This window comes from Cervus canadensis, chromosome 2, assembly GCF_019320065.1.
Source record: "Cervus canadensis isolate Bull #8, Minnesota chromosome 2, ASM1932006v1, whole genome shotgun sequence".
NCBI classification, from domain to species: domain Eukaryota; kingdom Metazoa; phylum Chordata; class Mammalia; order Artiodactyla; family Cervidae; genus Cervus; species Cervus canadensis.
Window position 1 is genome coordinate 22,437,669 of NC_057387.1, and position 15,022 is coordinate 22,452,690.

At 37.9% G+C, this 15,022-nt stretch overlaps 1 protein-coding gene across 2 annotated transcripts in view; it reads left to right on the forward strand.

Annotated features, from left to right (window-relative positions):
* Nucleotides 1-15,022, forward strand: part of NOTCH2 (notch receptor 2) — a 170,476-nt gene that overhangs the window by 85,778 nt on the left and 69,676 nt on the right. For both annotated transcript variants that reach the window (XM_043459398.1, XM_043459404.1), the window contains exon 5: nt 3,565-3,687. In XM_043459398.1, coding sequence (XP_043315333.1) covers nt 3,565-3,687 — 123 coding nt within the window. The remainder of the gene's footprint in view (nt 1-3,564; nt 3,688-15,022) is intronic.

Sequence of the window (15,022 nt, forward strand, 5' to 3'; positions counted from 1 at the left end):
CAATAAAATTTTAGCTCATTTTTATATGACTTTGAAAGAAACTTTGTTCCCATTAGCAGTCACTCCCTAACTGCCCCCCACCCCCACTACCTTCTCCCCCCACCCACCACACCCCCTGCACCAACTCCCTCCCAGCACTAGGCAATTACTCATCTACTCTCTCTATAGAGCTGTTTATTCTGGACATTTCATATAAATGGGAACAAGTAGTATGCTTCTTGTGTATGCATTATATTCCATTATATGGATTTACCAGTTTGTATTTATCCATTCATCACAAAATAGACATTTGGGGTGCTTCTGCTTGTTTTTTTTTTTGAGAATTAAGAATAATGTTGCTCTGAACATTCTTGTATAAGTTTTTGAATGGGCATATATTTTCATTTCTTTTTGGTTTTACTTATGAGAGGAATTGCTGGGTGGTATGGTAACCCTATTTAATCTTTTCAGGACTCCCAGACTATATCCCATAGTGGCTGCACTATTTTATTAATACATTCCAACCAGCAGTGTATGAGGATTCCCAGTTTCTTCATTACCTCACCAGCATTTATTGCTATCTGTCTTTTAAATTATAGCCATTCTAGTGGGTGTGAAGTGATGGCTTATTGTGGTCATGATTTGCATTTTCCTGATGGCTGATGCTGAGCATCATTTAATGTGCTTATTGGCCTTTTGTATATCTTCCTTGGAGAAATGTCTCTTTAGCTTCTTTACCCATTTTATAACTGGGTTATTTGTATTATTGTATTATGGATATTTTAATTTTGTTGTAAGAATTCTTTGTATCTCCTAGATATATGATTTGCAAATATTTTCTCCCTTTCTGTGGACTGCCTTTTTACTTTCTTGATTGGTATCCTTTGAAACCCAGGTGGTTTTAATTTTGATGAATTCCAAACTGTCAGTTTTTTCTTTTGTGACTTGTGCTTTTGGTCATGTGTGAGACATCTCTATCTAGCCCAAGTCTCAAAGATTTCCTTCTATGTTTTATCCTAAGAATCTTATAATTTTAACTCATACATTTTTGAGTTCATTTTTGTTTATGGTATGAGGAAGGGCTCCAACTTTATTCTTTTGCATCTAGATATTCAGTTGTTCCAGCACAATTTATTACATTTTTTTTTTCCGTCTAACTCATTTTAATCATTAAAACAACCTTTCAGGTAGGTCCTATTAATTAGTCCAGAGAGGAAAGAGAGTTTAAGTATTAAGCATATATAATATCTTGCCCATGTTCACTTAGCTACTGCATGGGAAGTTTGAGAATTGAATCTAGGCAGTTTAACCCAGAGGCCATGCTTCAACCATAAATTAACTCTTTCACCCATTTGCCTTTCTGCCTAAGTAACTACATAGTGACAGGTAAGAACTATCTCAAAAATAGTCTTGAAAAGAAAACATTTTATTTCTTATATATGTTATGGTTATGTTGAAATGTTTCTGCTTTCTTAATTTGTCTGTGGTTGGCAAATTCTATTCGTTGTAACACTGGCTAATAAAAATTCAAGTTCACAGTCAGTTCCTTATAGTTTGGCTACAAAGGCTTTATCACCTCCTTGACATCTTAGTCAACCTTATTTAGTCTTAGTCACCAGGGAGATCAAGCTGGGGGAGGATGGCCAGTATCAGTTCTAGGACACCACCAAACCACACAGGTTCTAGCTGTGGTGGGCCAGGACTCCTTATTTCTCTCCCACATTCTGAAAGTGTCTTAACTTTTCCAAAGGATGTTTCCATTTAAGAGCACTAGACTAGAAACAGAGCCTTTAGTTGTTGTTCAGGGACTGTACTTTGTGAATCTATAGATTTGCTCTCACTTTATCATAATTTTGGGTGGGCTTAAGCAGTTCAGCATTTACTGACTCAATCCATTTGTAAGATTGTCATATGATTAAACAGATACATGAGTGCATGCTAAGTCACTTCAGTCGTGTCCGACTCTTTGTGACCCTGTTGACTGTAACCCGCATGGCTTTTCTGTCCATGGGATTTTCCAGGCAGGAATACTGGAGTGGGTTGCCATTTCCTTCTCCAGGTGATCTTTCCAACCCAGGGATCAAACCCTCATCTTTTATGTCTCCTACACTGGCAGGCGGGTACTTTACCACTAGCATCACCTGGGAAGCCCAGAAGATATTTGAGTAACATGATTAATTTTTTAAAAATCTGAGTCTATATAAATTTTTTCGTAGTCTTTCTCAAGCTTACTTAATGACTCATCTGCTTGCATGGACTTCTTACCAAATACCTGGAGAAATAGAATTCTCTTCAGTGAAGCGTTCATTTATCTCCATCTTCTAAAGTGATTTCCTTTGGTCTCTGGGTAGATTTTTGGGTACGTGGTTCATACTCATGTACATGACTGCTACTGTATTCAGAGAAACCAGCTATGTTGCAGTATAACAGGGCAGATGTAGAACACCTCAGTGTTTGTGCTGAGGAATGAAGAAAAGGCGTGATTGATGTCTGCCCACTCACCAGACTGCAGTGTCCTGAAAGCAGGAACTCTTTCTTTTACTTAACTATACCAGTGCCAATATAAGACCCAATATGTGTTTTGAGTAAAAGGGAGAAACTTAAGGGACATTCTGAGGAGGCCAAATACTTAGTCATATGTATTTCAAATAAGGGAATGTTCAGTAAACTTCCTCTCTTATTCTTAAAGCTGATAGTCTTCCATTTTAGTAGTTAAGAGATTTGGTAGCAAGGAAAGAGAAAGAAAAAAGCCCAATGTGTAAATTATATAGGGAAACATACTATGGGCAATTAGGGTGAAGTTTGATGTGCTAGTTTCATTTTTCATAAAAAGGAAAAATCAAGAGGAAGGAAGTAGTGTTTGTGTGAAAAGGAGGATGAACAATTTGAAGAGTTGGCAAGTTTAGTTAGTAATCATGCCACCCCATATTCAGATAGCTTTTTATATTTATATTGTGTTGTACTTACAATGTGGCACTTATAACAACCTCGAAAGACGTGCTGGGCAGGTGCAGCCAGACTTATTTTACAGATGAGGAAGCTACTTTAGAGCTTGTAATTTACCAAGTATTAAATGGCTTATAAACAGTGAGGTTAGAACTTGACCCTTATCTTCAGACTTTCAGTTCAGTATTTTTTTAATGTCTTCATATTCTCCCCCATGATTTTCCCAAGAAAAAAACAAAAAGGAATTTAAATTTAATTAGGTAATCTTTTATTTGTTCTTCCCATTAATCTAGCACGGAGCTGGGGAAAATCGAATACCCTTTTTTTTAGAACCAGCTGTCCTGAGTAGACATTTATCTTCACTGGGATTTTATTTCATGAAAACACTTTGAAATACTTGTGAGGTAACTATGAAGGCATGTCATTGGCATAATGATTCGTTTTAACTGTCTATGCCTGAGGCAAGAAAAGACAGAAGTTTGGGGGATTTTTATATAGTGAGTCTTGGGTTGACCATCTGCTGTCTGTTGAACTGTAATAATGAAGTCAGTCTGTTCTGATGACCATGTCCTGTGGAGAAGAACAGATCACATCATCTCTATGAGAATTTATCATTTCCTTTAATCCTTCTCTTCCTAGGTTTTGAAGGAGTCACCTGTGAGCGGAACATAGACGACTGTCCTAACCACAAGTGTCAGAATGGAGGGGTTTGTGTGGATGGGGTCAATACGTACAACTGCCGCTGTCCCCCTCAGTGGACAGGTATGTATGGTGTGACTAATCAGTCAGGGTGGGGCATGGGTCAGTAAGCAGAGGCAGGCTGTTATTGAAGTGGGCCCGTTTTACAAGAGTGTCTGTGCTACGTCATTGGGTATAGTGCTAACCCCATACCTCCCCCTCTGTTCACTTAAAGAAATATTCTCACGGACATTTATTGGGCAGATGTTCTGAACTCAGTACCCTGCTAAGTGCTGTAGGACAGCTGTCCCCGACCTTTCTGGCACCAGAGACTGGAAGATCTTTGGTGGAAGTTTTTTCCATGAACCAGGAGTGGGAGAAGGATGGTTTTGGGATGATTTAAGCATATTACATTTATTGTGCACTTTATTTCTGTTATTATTACATCAGCTCCACCTCAAATCTCAGAGGTTGGGGACCCTACTGTAGAGAAAGAGCATTACTGAAAGACTCTGAAATTATTATCTGGAAAAGCAGCACATTGCCTGGAACATAGTACATGCTTATTAAATATTTGAGAGGAAAAGAACATAGTTAAATGCAAAAATATAAATATTCTTACCATATACAAACAAAAAATGTTAACTGTGTGAGATAATAGATGTGCTAACTGATCTTATTTTGGTAATCATTTCATACTAAATATGTCTGTCAAATCATCATGTATATACTGCTTAAACTTACATATATGTTGTATGTTAAATATAGCTCAATAAGGCTGGAAAAGGAAGAGAAACTACAACTTGTCAAGTTCCAGTGTAGTATCGATGAATATTCTAAATTATATGAAAAGATTATTAGAATACTCTTCCTTCTGCTCTTCTGTTATCAAGCTAAAAAAACCCTGAAAATAAGTTGTACAGACTGGGAGAGTTCAGAGCTTCTTGTCTGTACACAGAAATCTATCTCATCTTATTGTTATGACATAGTTATGCAGAGGCTTGAGCAGGTCCTCTTGAAGACATTATTTTTATGTCTACGTTTCTGTATTTTCCTTTTTTGTATCCTTTTTTGCACATAGATTCTTCTGCCTCTTACATTAGAAGAATAGATTTGCTTAAACATACAACCATTTGGAAGTTTATAATGTTGTCTTCTTTTCTTCTTATTTTTGAAATTGAGTCTATGTAGACTTTTAGTTCCAATTTCTGTTTGTATCTATTTATCTAACTGAAAATGGAGGCAAGTAAGAACTGATTAAGCAATTAAGAACTGGGCCTTTTGGAGAGAAGTTGTTTGATTTAATATGGAAACCCAAGAACAAGCTAATTTTATTAGGAAGGAGCTATAGTACCAGCGAAGGATTGTGCCCAGCAAAGAAGTCCTGATCTTGTATTGCTGTTGTTACTACCTGATATTCTTCACCATCTCCAAATTACCTTCCCTCATCTGCAGCAGCTAATTATTTAGAGTACTCTTTAGAGCTGTAGCCTATGAATAGAAAAAGACTAAAAGGGTTTAGAACTTCAGTAACATGATTTCCTGGAAGGGCTTTTCTGCTTTTAATCCCCAAACTGTTTAAAAAAATACTTTCCCACTGGGTTTCCCTAAAGTTGGACTTCCCCTAGAATTTCTTCTTGGTATCTTGATCCTAGGACTTCACTCCCAACGCTCTGGTCTTGCTGTCATATTCTCTCTTCTCTTCAGATTTTGCTATTTCTGTGGTGATTTTTTTTTCATAGGCCATTTTTTTTTCAACTTAAAAAGATTACTCTTTGATGACCTAATGGGAGGGAAATCCAAAAGAGAGGGATTTATATATATGTATATATATACACACACACATATGTATACACACACACTTTGCTGTGGGGCAGAAACTAATATACTATACTCCAATAAAGTTAATTAAAAAATAAATAGAAATGGTTACTGTAAAGTTAATTATGTGACAAATAGTAACTGGAAATATTTAATTTTTCTCTTTTAATGATCCTTCCAGAAGTATTAGGCAGGATGAGATACATGTTAGGAACCTGACTTCATTTGAAGTCTCTCCCAAGTCTCTCCTTGGGAGAGAGTGACTCTGTGTGGTACCAAGGCTCCTGATGCCAGTGAAGATTAAATGATAATTGTGATTTCATTGTTGATTTTTCTTCGATGACACAAACACCAATCGATTTCCTGCTTTGATATTAATTAGGAAAGCTCAATCTTGGGGAAAGGTTTCCCAGTGAAATTATATTTTACCAAAATTTCTTCCCCCAGGTTGTTTAATAGATACCTTTTTCCCCTATGAAAGTCCTTAAAAGCTGTTTCTTGTTTCATGTATTTTTGTATTGTTTTTCTAGATGGTAGAAAGGATAAATATGTTCAGGGTGTCAGTATTTATTTCCTTTGACCTGCTGTCATATAAGGTACCTAGTCTTTGGTTTCCCACGTTTCCTTCCTCTTTTCACTGGTGTCAGTCTTTGATTTCCAGTGACAACCTTGTTTTTTTTGTTTGTACCACATCCTATGCCTTCGTTCGTACCATTTCTTTTTTAATATTTATTTATTTATTCATTTTTGCTTGTGCTGGGTCTTTGTTGTTGCATGGGCTTTTTTCTAGTTGCGACGAGCAGGATCTACTCTCTAGTTACAGTGACGGGCTCTTCATTGCAGTGGTTTCTCTTGTCATGGAGCACAGACTCTTGGGCGTGTGGGTGCGGTAGTTGCAGCTCTCAGGCTCTGGAGCACTGGCTCAGTAGTTGTGGCACACAGGCTTAGTTGCTCTGTGGCATGTGGGATCTTCCCGGACCAGGGATCGAACTGTGTCTCCTGCATTGGCAAACAGATTCTTTACCAGTGAGTCGCCAGGGAAGTCCCACACCATTTCTTGCCTCTAGATTTCCTTGTACACTCCTTTCCCTATAGTCCTCACCAGTTTTGCCTGCCAGGAGCAAATCAAATGGTTACGTTCTTCAGGAAGCCCCCCATGCCCTCTCTCCAGGCTAAGCCAAGTGTTATCTTCTGGGCTCCCTTACTACCCCACACATTTCTCTGTGATAATGCTCACTGCATTAATATTGGCATTATTATAGGCCTGAGGTCATGGAATGAGGTCATTGAACTGTTGATGACAGCAGATACTAGAGCTCTTTACAGATCTTTGCTGTCAGTAGCATATAGCTGAGCTACTCTTTATCCCAGCCCCAACATCATTCTGAGACGAGTAGAAAAATTAGGGATTGTAGGGTTCCTATTTATATTGGTATTAGAGCTATAAATAAATTCACAGAAGTATTTTCTGCTTTGTCCAAATTAAAGAAATGAATGTGGCTGGGGGCTGAGAGTTAACTAATGCTTATTAGCACCTAAATAATGTGCTGATTACAATATTTTATTTTGTGTAATCTTTGCAATAACTGTATGAAGGGTAGAGTTTTAGTTATTCTTTTTACAGATGATGATAGATACTCAGAAGGGTTAAACAGTATACTCATGGCTCATAGTGGTTGGATTAGGGTTTGAATCTAGGCTTGTTGTACTTCAAGTCTGTGCTCAAATCTTTGGTCTTTTTTTTTTAAACTACAGATCGACTGACTCTATGAGTTATCTTTAAAAATATTTTTATTAAGGGCTTTGAGTCTTTTTTAATAGATTGAACATTTAATTTATAGTTTTATTATTCTAGGTAGGATCTTCTGGTTTGTTCTTTGTGTGTGTGTGTTCCTGGTTACTAGAGATTAGAAGTTAATATTAAGTAAATGTTTTATATTCAATCTGGTGGTTTTTTCATTATATTTCAAAGGCTTATTGCAACTTTATTCAGAATTCCTTTTACAATTTTCAGCTATAGAGTTGAGGTATGAACTGTTTGTCTGGCTTTTGACAAAATTGAGAAGGAAGGGTTGGAGCCAGCTAAGAGAGGAAATTTAGTTGCCAGCTATCTGGAAAAAAAAAAAAAAAGAGAATGGAATTGTGTAGTTAAAAAAACCTATGTATCAGTTTGAAGTAAACGGAGATTTGGGAATTGGCCACATTTTTAATGAGAAGAGCCTGATAGGTACCATGTTGTTTTCATAAGTCCACCTACAAAGAAGGCTTTGATCTTTTGTAGCAAGTTCTAGACTTCAAGATGACCAGAAATTTTTTCCAAGTCTACTCATGGTTTGATTTGGAATAAATGAGTCACATTTCCTTTCTTCAGAAGCTTTTATTTACTGTTCACAGAACTGCTATCTCTTAGTTTCTTATTGAGGTATCGGGAAAATAAATGGTGCAGTTAAAAAGCTTTTCAAGCTTTTCATTTATTAAGCAGACAGTTATCATGTAAGACATTTCAGGTCCATGCTGTTTGATATGGTAGCCACTAGCCACATCTTGCCGTTGAGCATCTGAAATCTGACTGGTCCAGACTGAGAAGTGCCTCAACTGTAAAACACTTGATTTTGAAGACTCAGTATGAAAAAAAGGTAGAATGTTTCACTAATTTTAAATATTGATTAGATGCTAAAATAATAATGTTTCAAATACATTGAGTTAGATAAAATATAATGTTTAAATTAATTTCACCTTGTTTTCCTTTAAGTTCTACCAGAAAATTTTAAATGATGTCTCTATCTCTTGTGATAGTTCTATTGGACAGCATTCCTTTGATGCAGAGAGGTTCTATGTAGAAGCATCCTCTTTGATCCTGAGTGGCAGAGGGATGGACATGAAATTGCCCTCCAGGGGCCCTTGTATTGGCCTCACTGGGGGAAAGTATATTGGTTTCCATGTCAGGTGTGGACAGAACTGTGTCCAAGCTCTGTTCAGAGCACTTATTTGTACCTACAAAGGTTACCACTGTTTCAGACAAACTGAAGTCCAGGTGGAAGAAAGAAATTGATGTTGGGAGTTGGGCAAATGGTTACAGAGGCAACTTATATAGGCAACTTATAAGAGGTAAGGCAACTTACCTCTTGTTATAGAGGCAAGTCAGTAGTTAGATTTTTCTTTAGGAAGTGGAAGTTTACCTAAGAATTTGATGAAGCCTGAGCACAAATATCTATACTGTTACCATATTTGGCTCCAAGCCATCTTACAAGAGCAATTCTGCTCTGGCAGATATCCGTTTAAGGGAAAAAAAAAATTTATAAAAGGCCCCCAAATTAATCGAAGCAGTGTAGACTAATGTTTTGTCTACATAGGTTGTTATTTGAATTTTCCTTTTAAAGGTTCATTTCCTTCAGAATTAAAGTTGACTCTAAACTCAACTCACAAATTCCTCTCTGGCAGCTTTTGGTTTTGGGTTCACTCCTAGGGCAGACGTGATTTATTTTCCTGTGCTTGTTATTAACTCAGAAATGTAATTTCAACTTGGGCTTGGAATTGTGCTTTGGGACACTAAGCAGAAGTGAACAATGGAAGTTAGGTGGACACGAGTCAAATAAAACCGACCACATTTTCTTTCGGCTCTCCTTTATGGCATGATGAGCCTAAAGTGTTAGTTAAGATTCCCTTTGCTGTCAGTTGCTCCAACTTCAGCAAAAAAGTTTTGGCATGAATCAGAAAGTATATATACTGCCAGAGATTGTGTCTGGGAATGGAGTCTTTTCATGGTATATTTTTATTTTGAACTCAGTGCTCTCAAGCTGTTATCCAGAATAAGGCTTTTCTCTAAACTAGTTTTCTGTGTTTTTAATATTATAGAAATGGAGCTTTTTGGTTGAGAGTGGAAACTAAGTATATCTGGGATTGCAGACATTTTTTTTTTTTTCATTTGTATTCTGCATGGAGGAATGGAAAAATGCATCTCCCATTACAATTTATCTGCTGTCAAATTGATTGTGGGGACTTGGAATTAAGCCTGGTTTTTGGAATTCTGCTTCCCCTCCCAATTTCAGTGTGCTGTCAGTTGGGCAGAGTGCCAAGAGTGCTAACCTGAGGCACTTTCATCCCAGAGGTCTCAGAGCCGATTAATAGTCATGTTAGTAGGAATAGGGGTGAGTAGTTATTATGACCCAACACAAGATGCAGGAGGTGAGACTGAGGAATCTTTTCTGTCTTCGTGTCCATGACTCACTTTCTGACTTTTGCTCTATCCCAGAAAAGATCCAGTTCTTACTTCGTGACTTTTCAAGCCCTTACACAATGATTGTAAGGTAGCTTCAATAACAGATATTTGTTGAATAATTAACAGTTATATCCAATACACTATGCTAGATGCTATAAGAGACACAAAGAAAAAATAAATCAATTCCTCTCTTTGATAAATGGTCACATTCACTAGGAAGAAATAAGAAAGTCTACACATAGCCACAATAGAAGTTAATAAGTGGGAGTGATCATGAGTTTGAAAGAAGCATGGATAGGATTTGTGGACCATCTAAGTACTTGGTTGGATGAGGGGGAAGATGGAGAAGAGTTAACATCTGTTTTTAAATGTGAGTAATGGGAGAATATGGAGACTTTTGACAGAGATAAGGAAATAGGCTAGAGATGATGATGAGTTTGAGATGAGTTTTCCAAGTGAAAATATTCAGCACTAAGACCTAGGCAATCAAAATAGAGGTAGGGGTTAGAGATTCAGACTTTGAGTCTTACTTGTGGTTGCCTGGGAAGTCTGTAAGGAGAGTGTGTGGGCTGAGAAGGCCAGAGGGTTTGGACCTGTTTGGATCTTAAGTCTACGCTTCAGAAATGAGGAAGGGGATCTAAAGAAGGAAGGTGAGAGGAGGGAGGACTGAGAGTTCAGAAGAAGCTCTGCCATCATAGCGTCACTGAGTCAGGAGTGCATTTTAAGACTGTGCCTTTGACTCAGCTCTATGTGCCTCTGTTATAGCACCTGCAACATTATACTGATCTTACTTGTTTATATAGTTACCTCACATAATACACTCTTAGCCTCTAGAGACTTAGGAACCTATCTTACTTATTTTGGCATTTCCAAGACGAATTTTAACAAATGATGATAATTGAAAGAATGGCAACCAGGAGACTCAAATATTAATGTTAATTGCAGAGAGTTAGTCAGAATTTTTGAGGTCTTTAGAAATCTTCTAAAATGGAGTTTCTCTGTAAAGGAGAGAAGAAAGCCAGATTGCGAGAGGTTAGAGAGAAACGTGGGCGTTGAGGGAGGAATAAAGGGAGGAGTGGGATGGGCCACTTATTCAGGAGTTTGTAGAGGAAAAAAGGGGAGGGGAGGGAGGAAGACAGAGAGGAGTACTGGGCAGTCGCTTCAGGGGACAGGAACTTCACTCATGTGACCAACCCTAGAACCTTGGCTAGACTAGGAGTTAAGGCAGCTAGGAGGGGTGGGTTAATGAGGTGGGTTATTTAGGAGTGGTTTACTCTTCCCAGGGCTTTCCTGGTGGCTCAGACAGTAAAGAATCCACCTGCAATGCAGGAGACCCTGGGTTCAATCCCTGGGTCAGGAAGAGCCCCTGGAGAAGGGGATGGCTACCCACACCCCAGGATTCTTGCCTGGAGAATCCCATTGACAGAGGAGCCTGGTGGTTTACAGTCCATGGGATCAAAAAGAGTCTGACACGACTGAGCAACTAACATTTCCACTTTTCATTTTACCCCTTCTTTTAATCTTCTTTTAACTCTCCAGATTTTGTTATAGGATCTGGGATTTTAAAATTTATATTATAGTATTATTATTACTCAAACCTAAAGTCTTACTCATGTTCTTTAACATTACTGATATTCATACTGTTTTAAAATTCAATTTATAAGACTTTAGACTTAGTTATATGTGTAACTTGTTCTGTGTTAACTAGTAGTGCATTTATATCACAGCCTTCTTACAGAGCTCACGAATATTTGAAAAATATTTTTTAATTTAGTTGCCTTCATACACAAATGGCATCATGTATAGATATTGAACTCTTGGGTCACAAATTATATTCTTATGAAGTTCCTAGACATTATTCCTTTGCTTCTTGTAGTGAGTATTATAGATAGAAGTCCAGTGTCTTCTGAGTTATTCTGTCTGTCTCTCTCTCTCTCCTCCTCCTTTAAAATCAGAACTTTAACCAATATTGGTATAGGCATGTTTCCTGTCATTTTTTTTCCTAGTCTTTTTTTGAGTTCTTTGGATCTGCAAACTTAGGTTCAGTCTCATCTCAGAAAAGATTGTTTCTGATTTGTTTTTGTGTCTTTAAGAATACTGTTAAACTAGGTCTTCATTCTTCCCCAGAGCTAAAATCTTTTCTCTCGATATTTTAATCTTTTTTTCCTTTGCATTTCATAAGAGCTTCTTAAGCTTTTTTTTTTTTTACATAACTGATTTGTTTTTCTTCATTGTCAGTTCTGTTGCTTATAGTTGCCAATTCTGATTTGTATTTGAACTGCATTCTTTTTTTCTGATAATATTTACTCCTTCTGTCTAGGTCCTGTCTATTTCTGCCTTTCTCTCAGCCTGCCCCATTTTACCAGTCTATGGGGCTCACAGAGTCGGACATGACTGAAGCAACTTAGCAGCAGCAGCAGCATCTTCATTTCTTTTGAAAGATTGTATAAATTGTACACATACACTGCATGTGTATAAAATTTTTGAGAATATAGAACCAATTCTTTCTATAATGTACTCGTTTCAGGAAGTGTGTATTTTTCTCTTGTATGCTTTTCATCTACATTTTACATGGTATATCTACATCTTTTATATTGCAAATGTTCTAATGAACACCAGGTTGTTGTTTGTTTGTTTGGCTTACTCATTCTGCTCATTAGTAATGCCTTGCCTATAAATAGAGTAGTTTGATTCTCTTTGGAATCCCTGGTACAGTTAGTTTTTACTTCCAGGGGGGTGAGGGGCTCTTTCTGTAAACTGTTAACAGCTCAGCAGCCCAAAGAGGTGGGAGAGAGCAAGAGTGTGTATTTTTTCTCCTAGCTGGAATACAGAAGCCTAGTACCATTTTTTCCTCTGGGTAGAGAGGCTTCTGTGCCAGGCGTCAGTTCTCCATACAGTGGCTGAGCCTGGTTGCTCTTTGGTGCTATTGCATCTGAAATTTGCCCCCAAAGCACCACAGACTTTTTTGGTGCTATAGAGACCACAGGAGCCCTGGGACTCCTCAGTGCTTTAAATTGCTATTGACCTGGAATGGTGGGATGGAGTTCAGTCCATTCTTCCTACAGGAGCAGGGTGAGCTTTCTGAAACACAAATTGGATCATGTTATTTCTTTGCTTGAAATGATTCAGTGGGTCCCGCTTGTCTTTGGATGGAGTTCCAAGGCTCTGCACCAAACTACCTGTCCAACCTTATCTCCACTAATATGTGCCTTATAATGAACCACAGTGGGTTTTTTCATTGCCTCAGGTGAGCCATATTTTACCTTCTATTCCTACCTGTACACATACACTTCCTTCTGCCTGAAGTACCCCCACACCATCCTCCTACATTCCTGCACAAACTGGTTAACATGTAGAGTCTTTGTCTCTCTTTCAACAGTAATTTACGATTTATTCAACTGTAATGTACCTATTCTGACTTTAAGGTGGCGTCACATGGCATACTTCTGGGTCCATTCCAGAGATTCCTGAGGTTACTCTTGTATTTATCTCTGTCATTTTATAGATTTGTGCAGTCCCTGGCACTCGGGGGTCATCTGGGTTTGGAAGACATAGCATTGAACCAATGGATAAAAAAGAACTTCGTAAACAGTTGAAGCAGGAGGACATTGTGATCTTAGAATATCAATACATATGCTGCTATTACTCTTAATATTTGGATGGTAAATTCTTGTAAATACAACTTTAGGTGGTTTGAAGGTGGAATCTGTAGGAATATGAATTTTCAAAACACACACAAAAATACTGCCTTGATGCAGGCTGCCATTAGGCCATAATCTTGGCTTAATCATCCCCCACTTGACCTGCAGGACATAGTTCTTCTGTGTTCACTTGCTCTGTGGTCCTAAGGCAACATGCATGTATTACTGCACTTCTCACCCTCTATTATAATTATTTGATTGGTTGTAAAACCCTCTTTTGTCTGTATATTCTGGGTAGAATCCACAACTCTTTTGTTTACCAGTGTGTATAGGTCAGACCTGGCACATAATTTATACATATTTGTTGAATGAATGAATGGAGCATTAAATTTTCTCATTGTTCTGGCCCAACATCATGCCTCCAAATTCAGGACTATCACTGGGTCCTGTCAGGGTCTCTTCTTCTTATTTCCCTGAGATACATTAATATCTTTCTTCATCGTGGACCAGGTCTGTGTTGTCTATAAATCTGGACTAATTTTGTATGAGAGGATTACATTTGTCTATCATTGTAAGCACTCATCACAGTGTCTAACACCTAGAAATAGCTAAATACGTCTATTTTTACTATTTGAAGTCAGTAGCACCACTAGGAAATAAAGGAGTGGCTCTTTTCCTGTTTACCTTCATGCAGATGGAGGCAACTGGAAGAGGAGGGTTGCTTGCCAACTGAGATGTAGTCTTTAGGGAAGTCTTAGGTTTCAATTGAAGAAGGTACTCCAACAATGTAGAGTCACCTCGAGACATAGTTGAAGGATTAAGGTCAAAAGGCTAGATAAATTTGGTGTGGTATAAATGAGATGGAGTTTAGCAGCTAAGGAAGAGAGTGGAATGAGAGACATGTATATTGATGGGGGGATGTAGATAAGGGGATGATGAAAACTTTGGCAGTATGAGTAGAATAGAGACACCCTGTTCTACTAGGAATAGGAGTTGAAAGATGACTATTAAGTTTAGAATGATCTGAGTGAGGGGGGGAAAGAGCAAATAAAATTTGTTTAAACAAATATTTTGATTACTTCTCAAGGAATACTATTAGCTAGGCACTATGCTAAGTGCTAAAGGTTTACTGATGAAATAAATGGTACCACCCATTTCTCCATGGAACTTGGAGCATGTGTCTAGCATATGTTTAGTGAGGAACATAGGCATAAAGCATGTACTTATCTGTAAGATTTTGAACTGTAATGAATATCTAGTGGGAAAAGTAGAGGTTATTTGGAGAACATATTAACAGGCAAAACTATCTGAGTTTGGCGTCAGCATGTACTGTCTTTCAGCTGTGGATAGAGGGTATGAATTATTAGGGGATCATTGAGCCTAAAATGCTCCAGGTGCAGGGTCCTGGGCAAAAATCCATAGTGGGGAAAGATTGTAATCATGTTGATAAATGATAAAAAGCCAGAGTGCCCAGCACTACTCATATTTCAAGGGGAAAGACTGGAGTGATAGTCAGAAAATGTAGAGAAGATTTAGAATTTTATCCTAAGAGTAATAGCATGCCTCAGAGGGTTTGAACAGGGAAATGGCACAATTTCCTGAGGTCAAGCTGGTGATTCTTTAGATACTACATTGATAGATACTATATTGATCAGGATGCAGGGAAACCACGCTTTTGAGGAGTCTGGCAAAGATGATGGTGTCTAGGATTAGCAGGAACATTCACCGAGATTCTTGC